Raw genomic sequence first — 18,716 nt, 5'->3', positions numbered from 1 at the left:
AGTAGACACACTGGTCAGTAAAAACCAAGCTGGTTGTTTAGTGCTGGCCTGAGAATTGGCTCCTGTCCATCTCTGCCCGACTCTGTGCTTCTCTGAATCTCTTTCAGATCTCATTTAGAGTGGAAAAGAACAACTCGAGTGCTTGTCTAATATAACTTTGTAGGTGAGGTGGCTACCAAGGTTAAACAAGATGACAAGATTTCCCATAAGTGACCAAATGGCTTCCTCCTACCATGAAGAATATCACCTGTCTTATTTGTCACTTTGGATTCCAAATGGCTTTGACTTTTCCTTAAAATTTTAATCATTTTTAGAAGGTAAGCACCAACCCCCATGGAGAATTGTAAGCGTGGAAAACAGGCCATGAATAAATTCGCTTGTATTAACAGGGAATGTGGTTTTATCCCCTGGCATCCTAGCCCACTTGGCAGGGGCTGCTTGACTTAAATACACTCCACAAATTAAAACATTCTGGACCAAGAATTTCTCCAGTCAGGAGGCAACCCTGAAACTTTGCTCTTCTGGGAGCAAAGGAAAGCCTATCTCATTCGGCCATTTGACAGTCCATAGCTAAAATAACCAAAATATACATGCATGCATACACACACATGTACACATACAAGGAAGCAGTTTTGGAACAAAGTAAGCAAGTGGAGTATCAAACCAGAGTGCCAGAGATCAGCAGGCCTGGCAGTGGACTGCTGAAGCTGGACTCCTCAGTGGGCATTTCAGCAATCAGGTGATCCTTAGTGGGAGCCCGAAGATGACAGAGGTGAAGAGGGACATTCTGGCTTGCCAGTATCTTGCCAGAGAGGTCTTTTGGACACATCAGGGCCTGAAGATCTTGTGCAAAGCTTGTTTCCAGGAAGAAACAGCAAAATCAGGCTCGAGAGCCCATCCCTGGGAAACCAGTTGTATATTTCCTTGCGAAGGCAGGGTGTGACTAGTTTCAACAAAAGGCAAAGACCCGGCTGGGAACATTACCACAAGGTCAGAGTGAGACAAGCAGCACTGCTCCCATGATGCCCAGAACCTTGAGCTCATGAACACAGAGCTTCTCAGAGCCCTCCTGCAGGCTTCCTCAGACTTTCAGTCTGGCCTGGTGCCGCCAGAGGCAAAAGCCAACAGAAATCTGACATCCGAGCTCTTGCCTGAGTATAAACTACCAGTGACAGGTGTTCCCCAGCAGGTGAGGAAGCACTGAGATGTAGCTTCAGACTTGCCAAGGCCTTCAAATAGGGAGCCTGAGCTGTGGTAGCCTTGCAGGCAGACACATTCCCTGGATGAGGAGTGTTCAGGAACCAGTAGCTAAGGAAGCTGACGTCATAAGGTGGTGACTGAGGTAAGCACACAGGAACCCGCATCACCAGACAACCTCAAAGCAACTTAAACTTGCTCCCTGCGGGTCCCTTCAGCCTGTTACTGGTCCTACCATTGCTTCGCTTTTGTCTGCCCCGGCCTCCATCTCAGTGTCCAGGCCCCAGTGCTCCTAAGATGTTGTCTGCTTTCTGTTCCAGCCTTCTTTGGATCCCCTTCCAACTCTGCGAACCCACATTTCCTAGAGCCTTCTAGGAAATCCAAACTCGTGTGGCCTTTGCTAGTCACAAGGACCGTATATTCTCAAGTGGCCTTCCAGTAAGGCAGGGGAGGCAGGGAAGAGGGCTGGCTGGCCCACTGTCCTTCCTTCAGGCTGAAGCTCGAGCAAAACATGCCAGTTGTGAACAGATGTTACCAACATTTGTCCGATCAGTAAGAGCCATTTGAGCAGAACCAGGACTGAGAAACTGAAAAGTGGTATTACCCAATAGGGTGACAAGGCAGGATCATAGGCAGCCCTGAGGACGTAGGCTAGTCTTTCCATCTCCATCCTACTCATGTCACACATTTACATATATGTGTGTGTATGTATGTATATATACATACATTACATATATATGATGCATATGTAAATGTGTCCCAGTATACAACTAGATGGAAAGATGGAAGAAAAAGATAGAGAAAAGGGAAAAACTGCTCTTTTGTACCCCAGTTCCCAAACACTAAGATCTATCTTTCTATAGACTGGAAATCCTAAGGAGACACCACTCCATTTCATATATAAGGTAGACAGGGCCACTCAGGCCGCTTAAAAACAAAAGCATAACCTAGGACCGATGGCAGAGTGTCTCTCTCAATTCTCCCACCCGCTTCTGTCTGCATTCCCTTCCAACCTTACAGCAACAGCCATGAGCACTGAAGGGGAAGGTCAGGCAGGAGGGGACAAGACCCCACAGACTCAACACAGCCATGGACCTCAGACCCACCAGGTTAAACACACACACACACACACACACACACACACACACGCATCCTATGTGAGTTCCATCTATCACCACACCCAGACATGTGGGCCTGATCTGTCATTGCATGCACACATGCTAGGACACACATACACATATATACAAACACCCCTCAGGTAAGCATTCAGTAGATGGCACTGGGCCAAGAACAAGGCATAGGTGGAGTCACATAGGAGTGAGGCACAAGGCAACTCGCTTCCTAGTACATTTATTGGAGCTCAGTTAAAAGTGAATGCAATCGGGAGTCCCCGGCCACAGCCCCATCAGCCCAACTGGACCAGAGCTCAGGAGGCCTGGTTCCTTTCTTCCCATCATAGACAACATTATTAAAAAAAATAAATTTTACAATAATACATTTTCGCTCATCTGTAGGGTATTATTTCCATAGTTTTGTTTCTTAAAAAAATGAAAGAAAGAGAAAAATCACAGGATATATGGATATACACATATGTTGAGAAAGGAGGCCTAGTATGTATAGACAGTGGATGGATGTCTCAGAAATAAGGAAAGAGAAAGTAGAAACAGGAGAAGAGAGAAGGGGCAGTCTTGGGAGCCCAGCAGAGTGTTAGGGATACACGTCCAGCTAGGGTCTCCCCAGCCCCACTCAACAGCCTTCTCCCAAGGGAGACCCACCAAATGGACCCACACACACACAAAAAAAAGAAAACCCACAAAAAAAAGCCAACAGAGGATCATTTCTCTTTGACTTCAAGATTCCTGGCATGAAGAAGGAAGGTGCACCTTGGAGCTGGTGCCCTTTACCAAGGCTTGCTCCTTCCCCAAAGGAGCTTCCTCCTGTAACAGCTCCCAACCCCAACTATATGGTAGGCACCTTGGCCTGGAGCAGCCATGGGGGTTCCCACTCCAGACTCAGACCCACGAGGCCACATAAGGTCTGGGGGTGGCAGCAAACCACCTCCATCTTAGAAGCCAAGAGGAAGAGGTGACAAGGTCCTTGTGGCCAGCCCTCTTCCTTGCTGACTGAGACTCTCTGTGAGGCCTGGGCAGGTCCCCAGAGTAGGCAGCTGCAACTGTCCTTTCCCCAGTCCACACCAGACACAGCAAAGTCCCTTCCACAGCAGAATCTCGTCTGGTCCAGAGAGAAAACACCAGTAAAGAGAAAAGAGTCGCTCCAGATCCTTGAGCCCTCCTTGGTGCTGGGTGTCCCTTGCAGGGAACCTCTGGGCAGGCTTCTGGCTGCCCGCCTGCTTGTCTGTTTGGTTTAGAAAAACTTCTCCAGAGAAGAAACTTGGGAGGAGAAAGGTTCAGAGACAATGTAGGGAAAGAAAAAAAATGTTTTTGCAAGAGAAGTGTGTGTGTGTGTTTATGTATGTGTGTCTGTGTAAGTCTGCATGTGTCTGTGTTTGTGTGTTTCCATTTTGTCAGGCGGGAGTTCACATCTGGGTTGCTTGAAGAACTTTTGTGCTGGCTTCCAAAGGCCTACAAGGCCAAGGTCAGCATCAGGAGTGGGAGGGCAGTCAAGGCAGCCGACAGTCTGGACCTGCTGGAGCCTGAGTTAAGTTTGATCACCTTTTTACTCCCTGGGCTGATATTTGTCGTGAGCTGATCCATGGCAAAGGAGGAGACACATACAAAGGAAACAAAAATCCATCAGTAAGGCTGTGGTCAGACAAAGAAATTAACAAACCAGAAAACTGTCTGCTCTGGACCTGCCTCTCTAGCCACACAGAGACTTTCTCTTCCCTCCCTGGCACTCTGAGGGCAGAGCTGTGCCTCCAGAGAACTGGACAGGAGAAAATGATAACCTTACTCTCTTCTGAGCCTCAGGGCTCTGGGCAGTAGTCCTTAGTAAATGAGCTGGTAGCCCCCACATTGGGGATGGGGAATGTGCCCCAGGGAAGAAAAGGAAAATGGGCATGGTAGCACAAGCTTGCAATCCCAGCATTCAGGAGATGGGGTAGGAAAAATTATAACTTCAAGGTTAGCCTTGCATACAAAATGAGTTCAAATCCAGTAAGGACAATAAGGTAAGATCCTGTTTCAAAGCCAGCAAACAAACAAACAAAAAAAGGCCCCAAAAAGATGAAGCTTCGGGGTCCACAAGGGCCTGATAATTGTCAGGGAGAAGAGAAGGCCATCTTCAACCTGCTCCTGATTACTAGGGTGCTCTCCCCCCACCCCCACACATCTGGCAGAGGCCCCCCTTGCCCTTTTGCAGAATCTTGTACCACCCTTCTCTCACCCAAGTTATCATCCTGGATCTACAGGTCATTCCTACTCCTGGGCAAGAGGCTTCTTCAAGTGTCTGGGGCTTTCTCTACTTCTCTGTCCTGGAACCATCACAAGAGTAGAGCCAAGCAGGTACTCAACCCGTATGTCTTAGAGGGACTTGTGGGAGAGCCTCTGTTCAGCGTGACTACTTGTCAGTCACAAGAAGACACCCACAGGCTCCGGCTGTAGCCTCTGCCATCCCCGCAGAGTGAGTTCACACTCACATCCAAGTAAGGTGTGAAGTCCAGCTGACCCAAGGGCTCTGGGTTCAAAGTTTACCTCCACAGCAGATCCTCTGGGCTAGCCTCAAAGACCCATCCCCCATGGCACCCTCACTCACCTCCGTGAAGCACATGCTTAACTCTTTGGAGTTGTTGGCCTTCAGTCCTTGCTCCTAGGGAAAGACGAAATGACGGGTTATCACACTGTTCGGGTCCAGGTTTTATCCAGTGTTGTCATTTACTGTTAAGCACAGGGGATATGATGGACTGCATGGGCTGGTTCTTGTCCAGCACAAATCATCCTGCTCCCTCTGAAACACTCAGCATTTTTATCCTGGCTCCTGGAGGAAACTTTGACCTCTAGTTTGCAGCATTCTCTGGTCAACAGCCATCTATATCTCTAAATACCACACACGACTCCCCGAAGACAAAGAACATGTCCTTTCCTTGCCCAGTGTTTGGCTCCCACCAGCAGCTCAGCTAATGTTTTACTAAGCGCATTCAAGCGCAAATGAATAAATGCCACAGAGGAAAAAAAAATGGCTGGTGGGTGCCAGCTCATCATTTGCCATTGCTGCTGGAGAGCTGTGGACGAAAAGATCATGGAGCCCCCATCTGAGGTCAGGAGAGAAGAGAGCTGTGATCGATTAGTGATGCCTGTCTCTAATGTTCGGGGTCTGTCAACTGCGCTTGGTCACTCCCACCCCAAACAGATGTGTGCACGTGGGAAATGTGAAAATGAAGTGGGGGATGAGAAGAAAGGCAGGCGTGGTAAAAGGATAGTCACAATCCACAGTTCTCTGTAACCGACACTGTGCTAGAGACCCATGAGGACAAACCGAGGATATGGAACGTCTATCCTGACTTCAATATAGCTTGGTTCTCATAGCAATTGTGGGGACAGTCTGTCCACTAGAAGCACCCACGAATCCGGAGAAATTATGCAGAAGTCACTGTTCTTGGCCAGATTGATCAATAATCTCTTGGACGCCATAGGCAACCAATCATCCTGGGCATCTGGTCAATTGAGTGAGGCCCCAGCTGTCATGCTGAAACCCAGGCCAAGAGAGTGCGGTAATAATCCAGAGCCAGGAGGAGCCTGCTTAAGACCACAGCGCCAGTGTACCCAGGTGGCAAGATCTGGCCCAACCAAGCCACCAACTGCTATTCTCTTCAGAGGACCAGGGGCTCCAGGCCTCAAATCCCCAAAGATGGGCTTCTCCTCCTCAAGGCACGGTGCCGCTCTAGCCACACTCTGGGCAGCCACTGCAGGGAGGACTTGCCTCTCATCTTAGAGACTCTACTGTCTTCACAGTCTCCCACCTGGCACCCTCCCCTAGCCTAATCCTCAGCATGTCACATGTGTCTTCCCCGTGTACCACCAAGAATCTACTTGCACCCAGCATCACTTTCTATTTTAATTATCAGGTGTGGCAAGCCTGGCCTGCCTTCAGGGATCCCTGGCTTAGTCCTGTGCCCTCCTCCCCGCCTTCAACGTTCACTAAATATGGAATCCATATAAGTCTCAGAGTCAGAGAGTCCCGTAGGATTCAAGGTCCTCGTCTCATCCCAATCAATGGTACCCTGTCTTTGTTTTATTAATGTATTTTAGAGTTACATATAAGATTGGTTTAAAGTAGTCTATTGCTTTAAGGAAAATAAGGTCTGAGAGAACAACTCTGCTAACCAATTAGCTAAGGGGGGGCAGCCACAACACTCTGTGACTAGACAGAAGCTCGGGCAGCCCATGCAGGCCCCTCGACTTGCACACGGATGGCCATACAGGATTCTACACCAAGATGATCCAACCACAGGGAAAATCTAAGAATGTTCCCAGGCCTCAAGCTAGAACCTCACCCTCTGGCTCATTCAGAAACACGGAGATAGGATCTGAACACGTGTACTCTCTAGGGCCCTGACCTAGGCCTGCATTCCTCCCCTGACTGATCAGGACCCAGAAGCTTCACACAACCAGAGAGAAACATCCTTCAGAACCAAGGACTGTAGTTCTCCAGGCTGTGAGAAGCTAGATCTGCCCCCGCTGCTCATGATCTGCAAGATCTAGTTCTAGAACTCTCTAACTGCCCAGTCCTTTTCGCTGTCTACTTGAGGACTTGCTTGCCCAGACACACTTGTGTAGAGGCTTATTTTTCTGAATCTGCATGAACCCTTTTGAGGCAGGAATTACGGTCTTTTTTTTTTTTTTTTTTTGCCTTTGTTTATTTTTATGTATTTGTATCTGCGCCATGTCACAAACTCAGAAAACAACTTGTAAGAGTCATTTCTCTCTTTCTACTGCGGGGTTTGAGGGATCAAACTCAGGTTACTAGACTTTGTGGCAAGTATCCTTTCCTGCTGAAACATCTCATGAGCCCCAGGCAAAGTAGCAGAGAAGGGTGATCTGGAATAGAATAAAAAGTAGACAACCAAGAAGCCAGAGTCCTGGGCTCAAGCCTTGGTTCTGCTGATTGCCCAAGATAAATTGCCCAAGATAATGAACCCAGTTTTCTCAGCTATGAAATAACCTAGACAGATGTACACACCCAACTAAGATACTGTGGTGTTCGTGTGGGACTTGGGACATGTTCCCCATAGATCTCAAGATTGCTTGTTCACCACACAAAGCATGACAAGCACCAAGTAGCTTTGTACCCAGAACCAAAACTCAGGAGCCAAGCACCCAAGTGACACCTCAAGGTCAGCGGGTGCAACTTAAGTAGCCTGCAGACTGAGGCCACTGACGGAAAGTGACTCAGGACAGCATCCGGCTAGGCTCTCTCTAAGAACTCCTCCATCCACTCTGTGCAATGTCAATCCTGGAGGGAAAGCCTAGAAAAATCTCTGCCCTCTTGATTCCAGAAAACAGTGTAGATAGCAAATGGCTACAGTGACCTCCAACAGCTAACCCAAGACCTCTCCACCCAGTTCTAGTCACACAAAACAGCAGTGAGAGGGTGTGGGGGGAGGAAAGCCTGGCTTTTCTAAAAGTGGCACATGGGGGTGAGGAGCAGAGAGATGAAGGTTCTACTACCTCAGGCCAGAACACAGAACATATGCCCGCTGCCTCCCTCCCTCCCTGACAGACTGGGATTTCTTCTTTCTCTGCTTCTTTCCCTGGGGCTCAGGAGATGTCAGGAAAGGGTACTTGCCACAAAGTCTAAACCTGAGTTTGATCCCCTAAACCCCATGTTCGAAAGAGAGAACTAACTCTTACATGTTGTCCTCTGATATCTACATTTGTGACAGGGCACAGACACAGACACATACACATAAAAATAAATAAAGGCAGGAAAAAAAGGGGACTATCATCCCTGCCTTGAAAGGGCTCATACAGAATCAGAAAATTAAGCCTATACACAAGGGTATCTGGACAGCCTTAATCCCAAGAGGGTGCCAGTCCTGTCCAAATATATATATATATATGTATATCTCTATCTCTCTCTGTCTCTCTCTCTTTCTCTCCCACACACACACAGAAAAATTGCTGTCCTTAGTTGCTCTGAGATATGCTCCTTCCCTGCTCAGAACCTCTCATAAGGCAGGATCACAGACTGTGGGTTGTTGATATCCCTGAGAACACAGTCCCAGGCTGCTAAGACAGGATATAGCATTTCCAACAACTACTCTTACTGCATGGAGGTGAGACAGAGAGCTTTGTGGGAAAAGCTAACTCCTGAAGGCCACCAGAAGCATGAAAGGAAAATCGGGTGTAAGTGACACATACTTGCAAGTTTCATCCTTCTAGAACCTTTTCCCAGGGAGGTCCTTTTTGCCCAGGAAGTTAGAAGGAATTTCCCATGCTGCCTCCCAAAGCCAAGCTGAACTCCCAAGAGTCTCTCTGGCATGGCTCACACACTAGTGACTTTGGCCCAGCAGTAGCCTGCTGGGAAAGCAGAGCGAGCCAGCTCCCTCCTGCACCCTTACTCCCGTTCTAGGGCCCATCCCCAACCTTAAGCCCTTGGCCTTCTCTCACACTTGTATTCTCTCTCTTTTCAAGCCCGTGAATATGAGAATCACAAGAATCTCCCAACGGGCTCCCTGACTCTGTATCGTGCCCTTGCCCCTATCTACCTGCTGTCAGATTAACTCCTACAACCTTGACTGCAAGCATTTCCCACATTCCTCCCAGCCAAAATTTATCAAGATTCACTGCTCATCACTTTCTGCCTATTCCACATATACAGGACCCGCCCCACCACACACAGCACTCCCTCTCCTGCCAAACTAACACCTGTATTTCTTCCAGGTCAAAGCCATGGGTCTGTAAGTATTTTCAGTAAAGGACTAGTGGCAGCCATATTAGGCTTTTGCAGCCAGAATGGTTGTCATGGGTGCCTACAGGGCTGCATATGGCACAGAGACAAGATTCAAATACCCTAAGTCATCAGCTTGGCTGTTCCCTCTGCCTACCACACCCTTGTTTACTCCAAACCATGTACTCAATGCCCTTCTAATCCTTCCAGGCCTGGCAGCAGGTTTTCCCTTGCTGGCTGGTCCTCAGCTTTCACTACCATATGAGGCAAGCCCTCCTACCCTAAACCCCAGCAGATCAATCATCTGAGTCTCTAGTCTATCCCTCTGCTATGAGGAACAGGGTTTTGCTTGATTAAGATTCTCAGCCTCAGTGGCCAGGACAGAGTAACATGCAGTTAGAATTTCTATTGAATAAATGAAGCCATATGCCAATGTGAATTCCAGTCCCATGCTCGAGTACCAATGGGCCTGGGAGAGGGACCCATACAGTAAAAGGATGAGGTGAGTGAAGAGAAAAAAAAAATACTGCTGCTTGAAATGTCTGGTTCACTCATCAGGTGAGGGTGTTAAAATCTTCTCAATTGTCCAAGATGTGACAGGCAGCCTCCTGCCTCAGACTTCAGAAACAAAGACCTTGGTTATCTAAGACTGGCCTGGATCCCAGCCAGATTTCAGCAGGGTGGAGGGAAGGGCAAGGAGATGCACACAAGGCTCAGATATGGACAGAACCTGAGGCTGGAGACAACCTCAGAATATATCATAAGCCTCATAAAGGGGCCACTGTTAGGTTGCGTCTATGAAACAACCTGAAGCTACCTCAAAGACAGGATGAAGTACCAGCTCAGTACTCCCCTATGCTGTACAACATTCTGCACCCCAGTCCAGAATGCCCTCAATAAGAACAAGAGCTTTCAACCCCACATCCACTCTTTGTGCAGAGCAGAGAGAGAGGGAAAGCACAAGGCAACAAGAGGCCTAGGTCCTGGCTCTGCTCAACCACCAAGCAGCCATGTAGCCACAAACATGTTATTGGCCACCCTTCAATGCAGGAAAGAGATGTTAAAGGATCCTTGCAATCTTAACATCTAGACCTACTCATTGGGTCCCCTATCAGGCTGTTATCTAAAGGAGCCCCTTGGATTTCCCCCAAGGAAAGAAAGATAGATGAGGGAAGATAAGAAACAAGACCTTGTTCTCTTCCAACCTGTACTTTGAAGCAAGTAGTTTCCCCCCAACTCTGACTGAGTTTGCCGTTTGTCTTCACTCAGGGATTGTTTCTGTAGTCATGGTTGCTGAACTTTCAAGGGTACCATCAGGACCACCAAAGAGACCATCAGATAGAAATACCACAAACTGAGCCCTGGGGCCCTGAAGAGAGTGATACCCCAACCAAGGACAATGCCTGGAGAGGACCTAACACCCTGCTCAGATGTTGCCCATAGACTCAGTCTTCAAGGGGGTCCCTAGTAAGGGGATCAGGGACTTTCTCTGGCAATGAACTCAGTGGCAGGCTCTCTGATCACCTCTGCTTGGGGGGTACAGCCTTGCCAGGCCACAGAGGAAGACAATGCAACCAGTCCTGATGAGATCTGATAACCTAGGGTCAAATAGAAGGGGAGGAGGACCTCCCCTATTAGTAGACTAGGGGGGGGGGGTATGGGAGAGAAAAGGGAGGGCGGGTAGGATTGGGAGGAGGCAAGGGAGGGAGCCACAGCTGGGATACAAATTGAATAAACTGTAATAAATGATAATAATTTTTTAAATGACAAAAAGAAATACAGCAAATTAGCAGTGATAGACAGGAGAGGGGCGTGGGGGAGAAGAAACAACAGAGCCCCCAGGACAACCCTCAGCTCAGCCAGGACAGCTTGACATGGCTGAAAAGGGGTTTCCCAATAAAAATGGTAATCAGTGATTCAGAGGCATTCTTCTTACAGATCTGAGCAGGAACTCAAAGGAACGCTGTGCAGGTCTCTTCTAAGTACCTGGTTTTCCTCCTTGTCATCTAGACTGGCTCTCCCTGATATCCTGTTCAGTGACTTAGTCAGTGGGTGCCAGGTTGACAATCCTGGGGGTAGGCTTGCAAGAACCACTTGTTAAGAAGCCTCCCTCTCCCCCAACCCATCCCAGAGCTTCCTAATCCCTGTCTTTGGGCTACGTGCCTCAGTATATAATGCATTTCCACATCATCTCTTACAGCTTATCCATCATCTCCCCTGGAAACAAATCAAGATTAAGACAAGCCCTCCAGGCCGGAGACTTTGAAAGTCCAAGTTGTACTGGGGGAAAAAAAACTAAGCAAGGGTATTTTAGCAACCAAAGACACAAACAAAACAACTAAGAATAGGAGTGTCCATGAGATGACATAGCAAGTAAAGGTTCTTACTGTGCAAACCTGTCAACCTGGGTTTCAGCCCCAGGAACCTACACAGTGGTGGAAGGAGAAAATGGACTCCACAAAGTTGTCCTTTGACCTCTACATATATGTCGTGGCTGGTGCCCCTGTGTATACACATCACATACAAATAACAACAATTGATTGATCAATACGTAAAGAGTTAATTTTCCTAAGAAGAAATAATGAGATGAAGTTACTAGGCACTAGAGAGTCTTGGGTGAGGACTCAGGCCACAGCCCTGAACTTCTCCATGCCCATGAGGGAACCGTATAGCTAATGTTGCTCCTCCACAGGCCAGCTGTCCCTGAGAAGCTTGGGATCAAGGATACCCTCTGGGGTCATGTAAGGCATAGAAGAACAGGTGAATCTTGCCTGAGCCTAGTCATCTGGCAGGTAGACCATGTTAGCATGAAATTGAGCTGACACTGTCTGTGGAATGGGGACCTGAGCTCACTCTTGGCAGTCATTCAGGTATGCATAGTGTAATTAGGAGATAGCCAAAGGTGACATTGCTTACTCCACCCAAACAGGGGAAGATGGCTTAATGGAGGAAGTAAGTAACAGGAAAGCTGTGACTGAAGGCATTTAAAGGCGACTGTCTTTTAATTTTCTTGTTCTCCTTGTGGGGTTCCTGTCCCCTATATGTTTCTCTAATCCCACCCCTCTCTTCCTGTGCTCTGCCCAAAGTTTGGCCCTGAGTCTCAGCATCTGGTTTGATCCCTTGTTGGGTGAATCTTTTCAGAGGATCCTCTATAGTAGACTCTCATCCTGTTTCCTCTCTTCCACCACTTCTGGTCTCTATCCTGTTTGCCATTCTGAATGAGATTTAAGCATCCTCCCTAGGGTCCTCCTTAGTGTTTAGCTTCTTTAGGTCTGTAGATGGCTGTCCTATATTATACGGCTAATATCCGCTTATTAGTGAGTGTATGCCACGACTGCCCTCTGATCACTCGCCCCTAATGTTGCAGTCCTGCCAGGCCATGGAGGAAGAGGATCCAAGCAGTTCTGATGAGACTTAACAAGCTGGGCAGATGGCAATAGTGGAGAACTCCCCCTTTCAGTGGACTAGGGGAAAGGGATGAGGGGAAGAGAGAGGGAGGGTAGGACTGGGGGAGCTGAGGGAGGGGGCTTCAATGGGGATATATAATGAATAAACTGTGAAGAAAAAAAATAAAATTAAAGGCGACTGTCACTGATAATGAGACCCCAGCAAGGAATAGAAGGAACAGTGGCTCCCTAACCACGAGGGTCACCAGCACAGAGCTATGATTTGATGGGAGGAACCTGTTCAAGTTCTCCTCCTGGTGCTATGAGTGTTACATTCTACTGATTGGAGAAGACCACCGCCTACCATCTCAGGTCCTCCCAAACCTTCTAGTAGGCCGTGTGTGCCCCTGCTCATGTTTTCCAGATCCTAGCAATGTATTCAGCCAGTCACTGTCAGCTCCTGCCTGAAACACCTCCTAACTTTCTACCCACACCTCACTGTTTTCCTTCTGCTCACTTTGACTTTCCGGACTAGATCTCCTTCCAAATATATTGTTCTAGGTGTTTGTGTGTGCCTGTGTACGTGTTGTGTGTATGTATGTGTTTTTATGTCTGTGTGTCTGTAGGTCTGTGTGTGCATCTGCATCTGTGTAAGAAGGCATCTGACATGTTTAGGATCAACCTCTTTAGCAGACAAGCTATTACAGTGAAGGATGTCATTATTTGACCTTCAAGCCCATAATGACTGCATATCTTCATTGTTAGGGTTTCTATTGCTGTGATGAAACATCATGACCAAAAAGCAAGTTGGGGAGGAAAGAGTTTATTTGACTTACACTTCCACATTGTAGTGCATCAAGTCAGGACAGGAATTCAAACAGGCCAGGAACCTGGAGGCAGATGCTGATGCGGAAGTCATGGAGGGGTGCTGTTTGCCCTCTATGGCTTGCTCAGCCTGCTTTCTTATAGAACCCAGGACCACCAGCCTGGGGATGGCGCCACCCACAATGGACTGTGCCCTCCCACACTGATCAAGAAAATGCTCTACAGGCTGACACACAGCATGATCTTATAGAGGCATTTTCTCAAGTGAGGTTTCTTCCTCTTAGATGACTATAGTTTGTGTCAAGTTGGCATAAATCTAGCCAGCACACTGTACAACCCAGAACAACATCAACCTCATTCACCAATGTTTCCCTAGAAGCTCATATAAAAGCCAGTATACACTGGGTCTGTACATTGCATAGATGGATGGATGGATTAATGGATGAGCAATCCAATTGATACTATAAGTCTTAGAATCAGATGAAGGTTTGAAAGTGCATGCCAACAAAAGTCAGATGCATGATTATCTAATACTTCTGGATCAGTTTCTTGAATGTTCAATAAGAATATTGTCACCTTATTGTGAATTCAATGAGATAAGGATTAGCAGAACACTAGCTGATAGTTATCAGACAGTAGCTGTACGGTAACTATTACATTTCTCTTGTGCCCCAGTATGTCTAATTCAATACTGTTATGTAACAAGTGTTTTCATATTTGCAAATAAAAATGACTAAATGAATGAAAAGGTTTAAAAAAAAATGTTCTTTCCCAACTTCCTGGCCATTAGGCTCCTAATCTCAAGGAACCTTCAGTGTTCCTTCATGTTTTCTCATATCATGTTTGACACCACGGTGCGTGTCTCAAGATCGTGAATCATAACAAACTCCAGCTCCCAAGCTTCAGAGGCACACCCCTCACCTGGATAGATGTGCATGTGGTAATGACGCTGGTCCCCAGGCTGGTGCTATCACTGAGGTCATCTGGCAATGAAGGGGTTTTTTCCACCCGAGGGGCCTGGGTAGCTGGGAATGTGGGGCCTTTGGGAGCCATGTTCACATCTGTACCGTTTCCAAAGGCCTGAATGGCATTTCCTGGAGAGAGGACAGATAAAAACAACAAAATCAGAACCCATTCCAATCATTTCTGGCTCAACTTTCTTCCTAACTACTGCCCTCCCAAAAGAGCCCAGGATGGTGGCATATTAAAATTTGACTTGGCTAAAGCTCCTTTCAGACTTAAAATGATCTCCCAGTTGGTGAGGAAAATAGAAGAGGAAAGCTAGAAAAGACAAAAAAAATCAAAATGTAAGGAAAGTGACACGATGAGAATGTGTGGAGAGTGGAGCCATGAACTCCAGAGACACTTGACCAGGCTGTAATGGCAGAAACATCTTGATGGTCAGCACTGAAGATCTGTCTCACAGGAGGCCCCATCCTCAGCTTTCTAGGCATGGGCTCTTCCAGCTATTTGCTAACTCAGGTACGACCTGATCCCTACCTTAGACTCAGTCATTCTCCCTCTCCACATAACCGACTTTTTCTGGACAGCTCCCCTCCCCCATCCATACCACCAACTAACACTAATCCGCTAGTCAGGGACAAAATCATCCTTAAAATTCAACAAGTACCTACAGAAATCTCCACATCCAAAGTCATCACGTTTCCTAGTAGATATGCATACCTTCCTATAACCAACAATGCTTCTGACCCCTGTGTTGCCAGTCCTAGAGGTGTCTTCTGTATCTAAGTCTTCCAAAGCAGAACCTGAGGAGGCAGTAGGCCATGGTGCCTCCCTACCCACCCACGGGCAGTCAGCTAAGCCCACCTCGCGGTCATCCATGATTCTACCTCTAGTTGCTACCCCCTAGTCATCACTGTCTTCTTCCTAAGGCATCTGCTATAGTATTGGAGTCTCAGTGCTAGGTTACCCATCAAAGTCATATCTATAACCACTATCACATCTACACCACAGCTAGGTTGGGCTGGATCCTAACACTCACCACTATGACTTTCAGGCAAGAAAACCCAAATGCCTTCAGATGTGCAGGGGGAGTATGGCTATGTTCCAGTCCAAGCACATGCCACTCTGGTCACCTTCAGGGCTATGTGACAAGGCTCTCTGCAACCTCTTCATCAGTCTATGTTCTTTCAGAGAGCCCTGAAACTCTGTCAGAATAGACTATCATAGCCATAGTCATAGTAATATGACTGACTAATACCCAGATATCCTCAGGAGATACAGCCTCTGAGAAGCCTTGAGTCCAGAAGGACTTGGGTATTTGAACTCTGACGCCATAGAGAGATTTACCCTACAGCTTCTATCTGCACTAGGATTACAAATGACTCCTCAGTTTACCTTATCTAGCCACATGTCTTTTAATGACAGGCACTGGAATCTATCTCTGAATCCCCGATGTCAGACAAAAGGGAAAGAAAAAATGTAGATGAACAAAAGGAAGAAAGGAGAAAGAGAGAAGGAAGAGATTACAGGTGGTATAATCATCAAGGGATGTCAGGCAGCAAAGGCCAAAGGCAGGATGGATTTGATTTGACTATGACTTCTTCTCCTTGCCTTTGGACAAGCAGTTAAATATCTTTTTTTAAAAAAGTCACCAATTCTAAGAGGAAAGAGCCACTACATGGAAAGGGTGCCTGTGGTCCTCATGAGACTCAATCCCCAAGGGAAACTGGCTGATGCTGTCATAACAGCCAACTAACATCCTTCTGTCTTGACTTTCCATGAGCCTACAGACTCTGATGGTAGACTCAGGCAGCCTACCAGCAGTTCTGGTATGAAATATACGAGAGCTCAACACTACAGGTCTCTGTAGAAAGCCCTACATGGTGCAGATCCCACCAAGATGAGAGGAAAAGGACCAGGGCAGCTTCCCTCCCAGGTAGCAGAAATGTATGCCAGGTAGGAGACAGAAGGGACGTAAGGCATGAGAAAGTTTTCCCAGACTTACGGAGGCATGGGTTTTCTGTGAAGTCCCTGAGGAACTTCTCACACTCTTCTTCCATGTTACCACTACCACGACAATTGCACCAGGGAGACACCACGATGCCAGTGGGGCTGGAGTCCACATAGTTGGGCGTCATATCAAACCCTGGGAGGGAGAAAGGGAAGGAAAAGAAGATGAATAGGCACAGTAGGACAAAGGCTCATGCTTGCCTTCTCACCTGTGTCCCCTCCCAAAAAATAACACAGATACCCCAACTTACAACCCTAACTCTGAGCACAATTACCCCTGGGGTCAGCAGGAACAAAAAGGCCACAGGCCTAGAGAACCACCAGCCTCTGTGTCATCAGGAGAACAGAAAAGACCCCAGCAGCTCCAACCCAGCCTTCAGTTTCCCTTGCTTTCTGTCATACAAACATGCAGTGATTCTTCTGGATTCAAAGAGCTGAAGGCTCCCATCCTAGGCTGGATCTTAATGCTGGCATATACCAACTAAGGAAACCTGGCCAAGGAACTCAGTTTCTCTTGAGCATCAGTTTCCTTGCCTGTGAAATAGAAATAGCAACAACTCTTTAGTGAAAGCTCCAAATAAGAGCTCACAATGACTGATTAGCAGTACCTAGAAGGCTGTAGCTTAATTTCCAAAGCTCTGTAACAAAGAAAGATGGCCCCTCCTGATAAGAAGGTGGTCTCCCTCTGCTTTCCCCTAGATGCTCTGTCTGAATGTGCCATGAGCAAGGTTGTGATGTCAGTCACTTCTGCCGACCTTGGGCTGCAGCAACTCCCACCCCAGTGAGGTTGCAGAAGGGGATGGGGGAAGTGAAATGACTGAATGCACAGAAAAGGCAAGGAGGTCTTACCAATCATGCCAGCATAGGAGCCAAGACACGCCTGATAGTTGTCCGCAGGGCAACTGGTGACTGTCCGGTAGGAGGCTCGACAGTTGGCGTGGAAGTCTGCCAGGCGGGACCTGGTGTCGGGAAAAGACCCAAGGAGGAAACAGTTTAGTCTGGCAGCCTGCTCCAGCCTCCTCCACACTGCCTGGGGCACGGAAGCTCCACACTGCAGATCCTAGAACCTGAGGAAGCCAGGAAAGGGAGGGAGTAGAAAGTGAAGGGAGGCCTATGGAGCCGGGCATAGCACAATTTAAGAAAGCCATGTACCAATAATACCAGAACTTAGAGGGTTAACGCAGGGGTGTTATCACAAGTTTGAGGCCTGAGCCACATGGTGAGTTCCAGGTCAGCCAGGAATAGTGAAAGCTGTCTCAAAAAAAAGAGCAAAACTAAAGTTCAGAGACAAATGAGTAAAAGGGACTCAAAGAAAATACTGGCAATGCTGTCTAACTGAATCATGCTGTCAGAAAATCAGAGAGGAGGGAGGGACTGTGCTGGTAAACCATATCCAGGACCAGGGCAGGGAACCAGGTTCCACTTCCTGACACCTAGAGCCTTGGAAAATGTTGCCCAAATCCTGGAACTCTTTGCTCTTCCCAACTCAAAGTGTATCCGATGACCCCTACCCTAGCCTGATGCTCAGAGAAGCCAGAGAGAAGAAGGAAGAGTCTCCTTAGGGTGAGACATCTCCTCATTCTTGCCTGGACTCCTCTGCATCATGTCAGAGCAAAGGCCAACAGGCTGCGCCTCTCCTGCCTCCCCAGGATCACTAGGCAGAGCCTATCTTTTAGTTTTCTCTTCATGACCTAGCATGCCACCAGCCATTGTTGTCAGTATCTGTGACATTGCTTTGTAACCACCTGTGCACAGCTCTGCCACACTCATCCGGGAGCAGGTCAAGACCTTTCTCTACCCCAGCCTCAGAACTGGATGTGACACAAAGTCTAACACCCTTAGTTAGCTGCCTTCCTTCTCCCTCTTGCCCTGGTGCTCTGGCTACAGAAGTTTTCATCAGCCTGTACTAGGGAGGATGCTTCCCTCCCTATCATGTCTAAGACAACCATGACCTCCTACAGGGAAGATCCTGCCCATGTGAGCTCAGTTATCAGCTCATCTGAGTCTTTGACAGCACAAAGAAAGCAAGGTCCCACTGACATTTGGACCTCAGACTTCTATCTTCTACAACGGTAAGACAGTCTATTTCTGTCTCAAGCTACCTAGTCTCTGGTACTCTGGTACATCCCTGGGAGACATTATAGGATCTTCAAAAACTCCACGTTGGTCAAATCTTCCTCCAAAAGGAAGCAAGGGCAATAGAAGATAATGGCAGAATGGAGATCCTGAAGAAGCTTACATTGTGAGCAACCACTGGTTACAATCTTCTGTAGGAAGTTTTTTTAAATACCTCCTTTGACTGAAATGCATGTGTCCATTTCAACTCCATGTGGGCATGTATAGAACCTGTCTCTAACTTCCTGCATCCCCAAAGCTACCTCAACCCTTCTCCATAGGTCACATGGCTTTGTCCTCTTTCTCAATGAAACTACACAGAAAATCTAGACCAGGCAAGTCAACAGCACAGACACTTGCTGACGAGTCTTG

The 18,716-nt window shown here is 47.6% G+C and overlaps 1 protein-coding gene across 2 annotated transcripts in view; it reads right to left on the bottom strand.

Moving 5' to 3' along the window:
- Positions 1-2,515: 2,515 nt before the first annotated feature.
- Positions 2,516-18,716, bottom strand: part of Gfra2 (GDNF family receptor alpha 2) — a 95,581-nt gene continuing 79,380 nt past the window's right edge. For both annotated transcript variants that reach the window (XM_055609929.1, XM_055609930.1), the window contains 5 exons: positions 17,079-17,188; positions 16,225-16,365; positions 14,178-14,350; positions 4,912-4,965; positions 2,516-3,902 (listed from right to left, as the gene is read on the bottom strand). In XM_055609929.1, the coding sequence (XP_055465904.1) occupies positions 3,780-3,902; positions 4,912-4,965; positions 14,178-14,350; positions 16,225-16,365; positions 17,079-17,188 (601 nt within the window). In that variant the 3' untranslated portion in view covers positions 2,516-3,779. The remainder of the gene's footprint in view (positions 3,903-4,911; positions 4,966-14,177; positions 14,351-16,224; positions 16,366-17,078; positions 17,189-18,716) is intronic.

The sequence above is a fragment of the Psammomys obesus genome, unplaced genomic scaffold (genome assembly GCF_907164565.1).
Source record: "Psammomys obesus unplaced genomic scaffold, mPsaObe1.curated_primary_1811, whole genome shotgun sequence".
NCBI lineage: Eukaryota > Metazoa > Chordata > Mammalia > Rodentia > Muridae > Psammomys > Psammomys obesus.
Note: the sequence above shows the minus strand (reverse complement) of the source record. Positions and strands in the feature narration are given on the sequence as shown.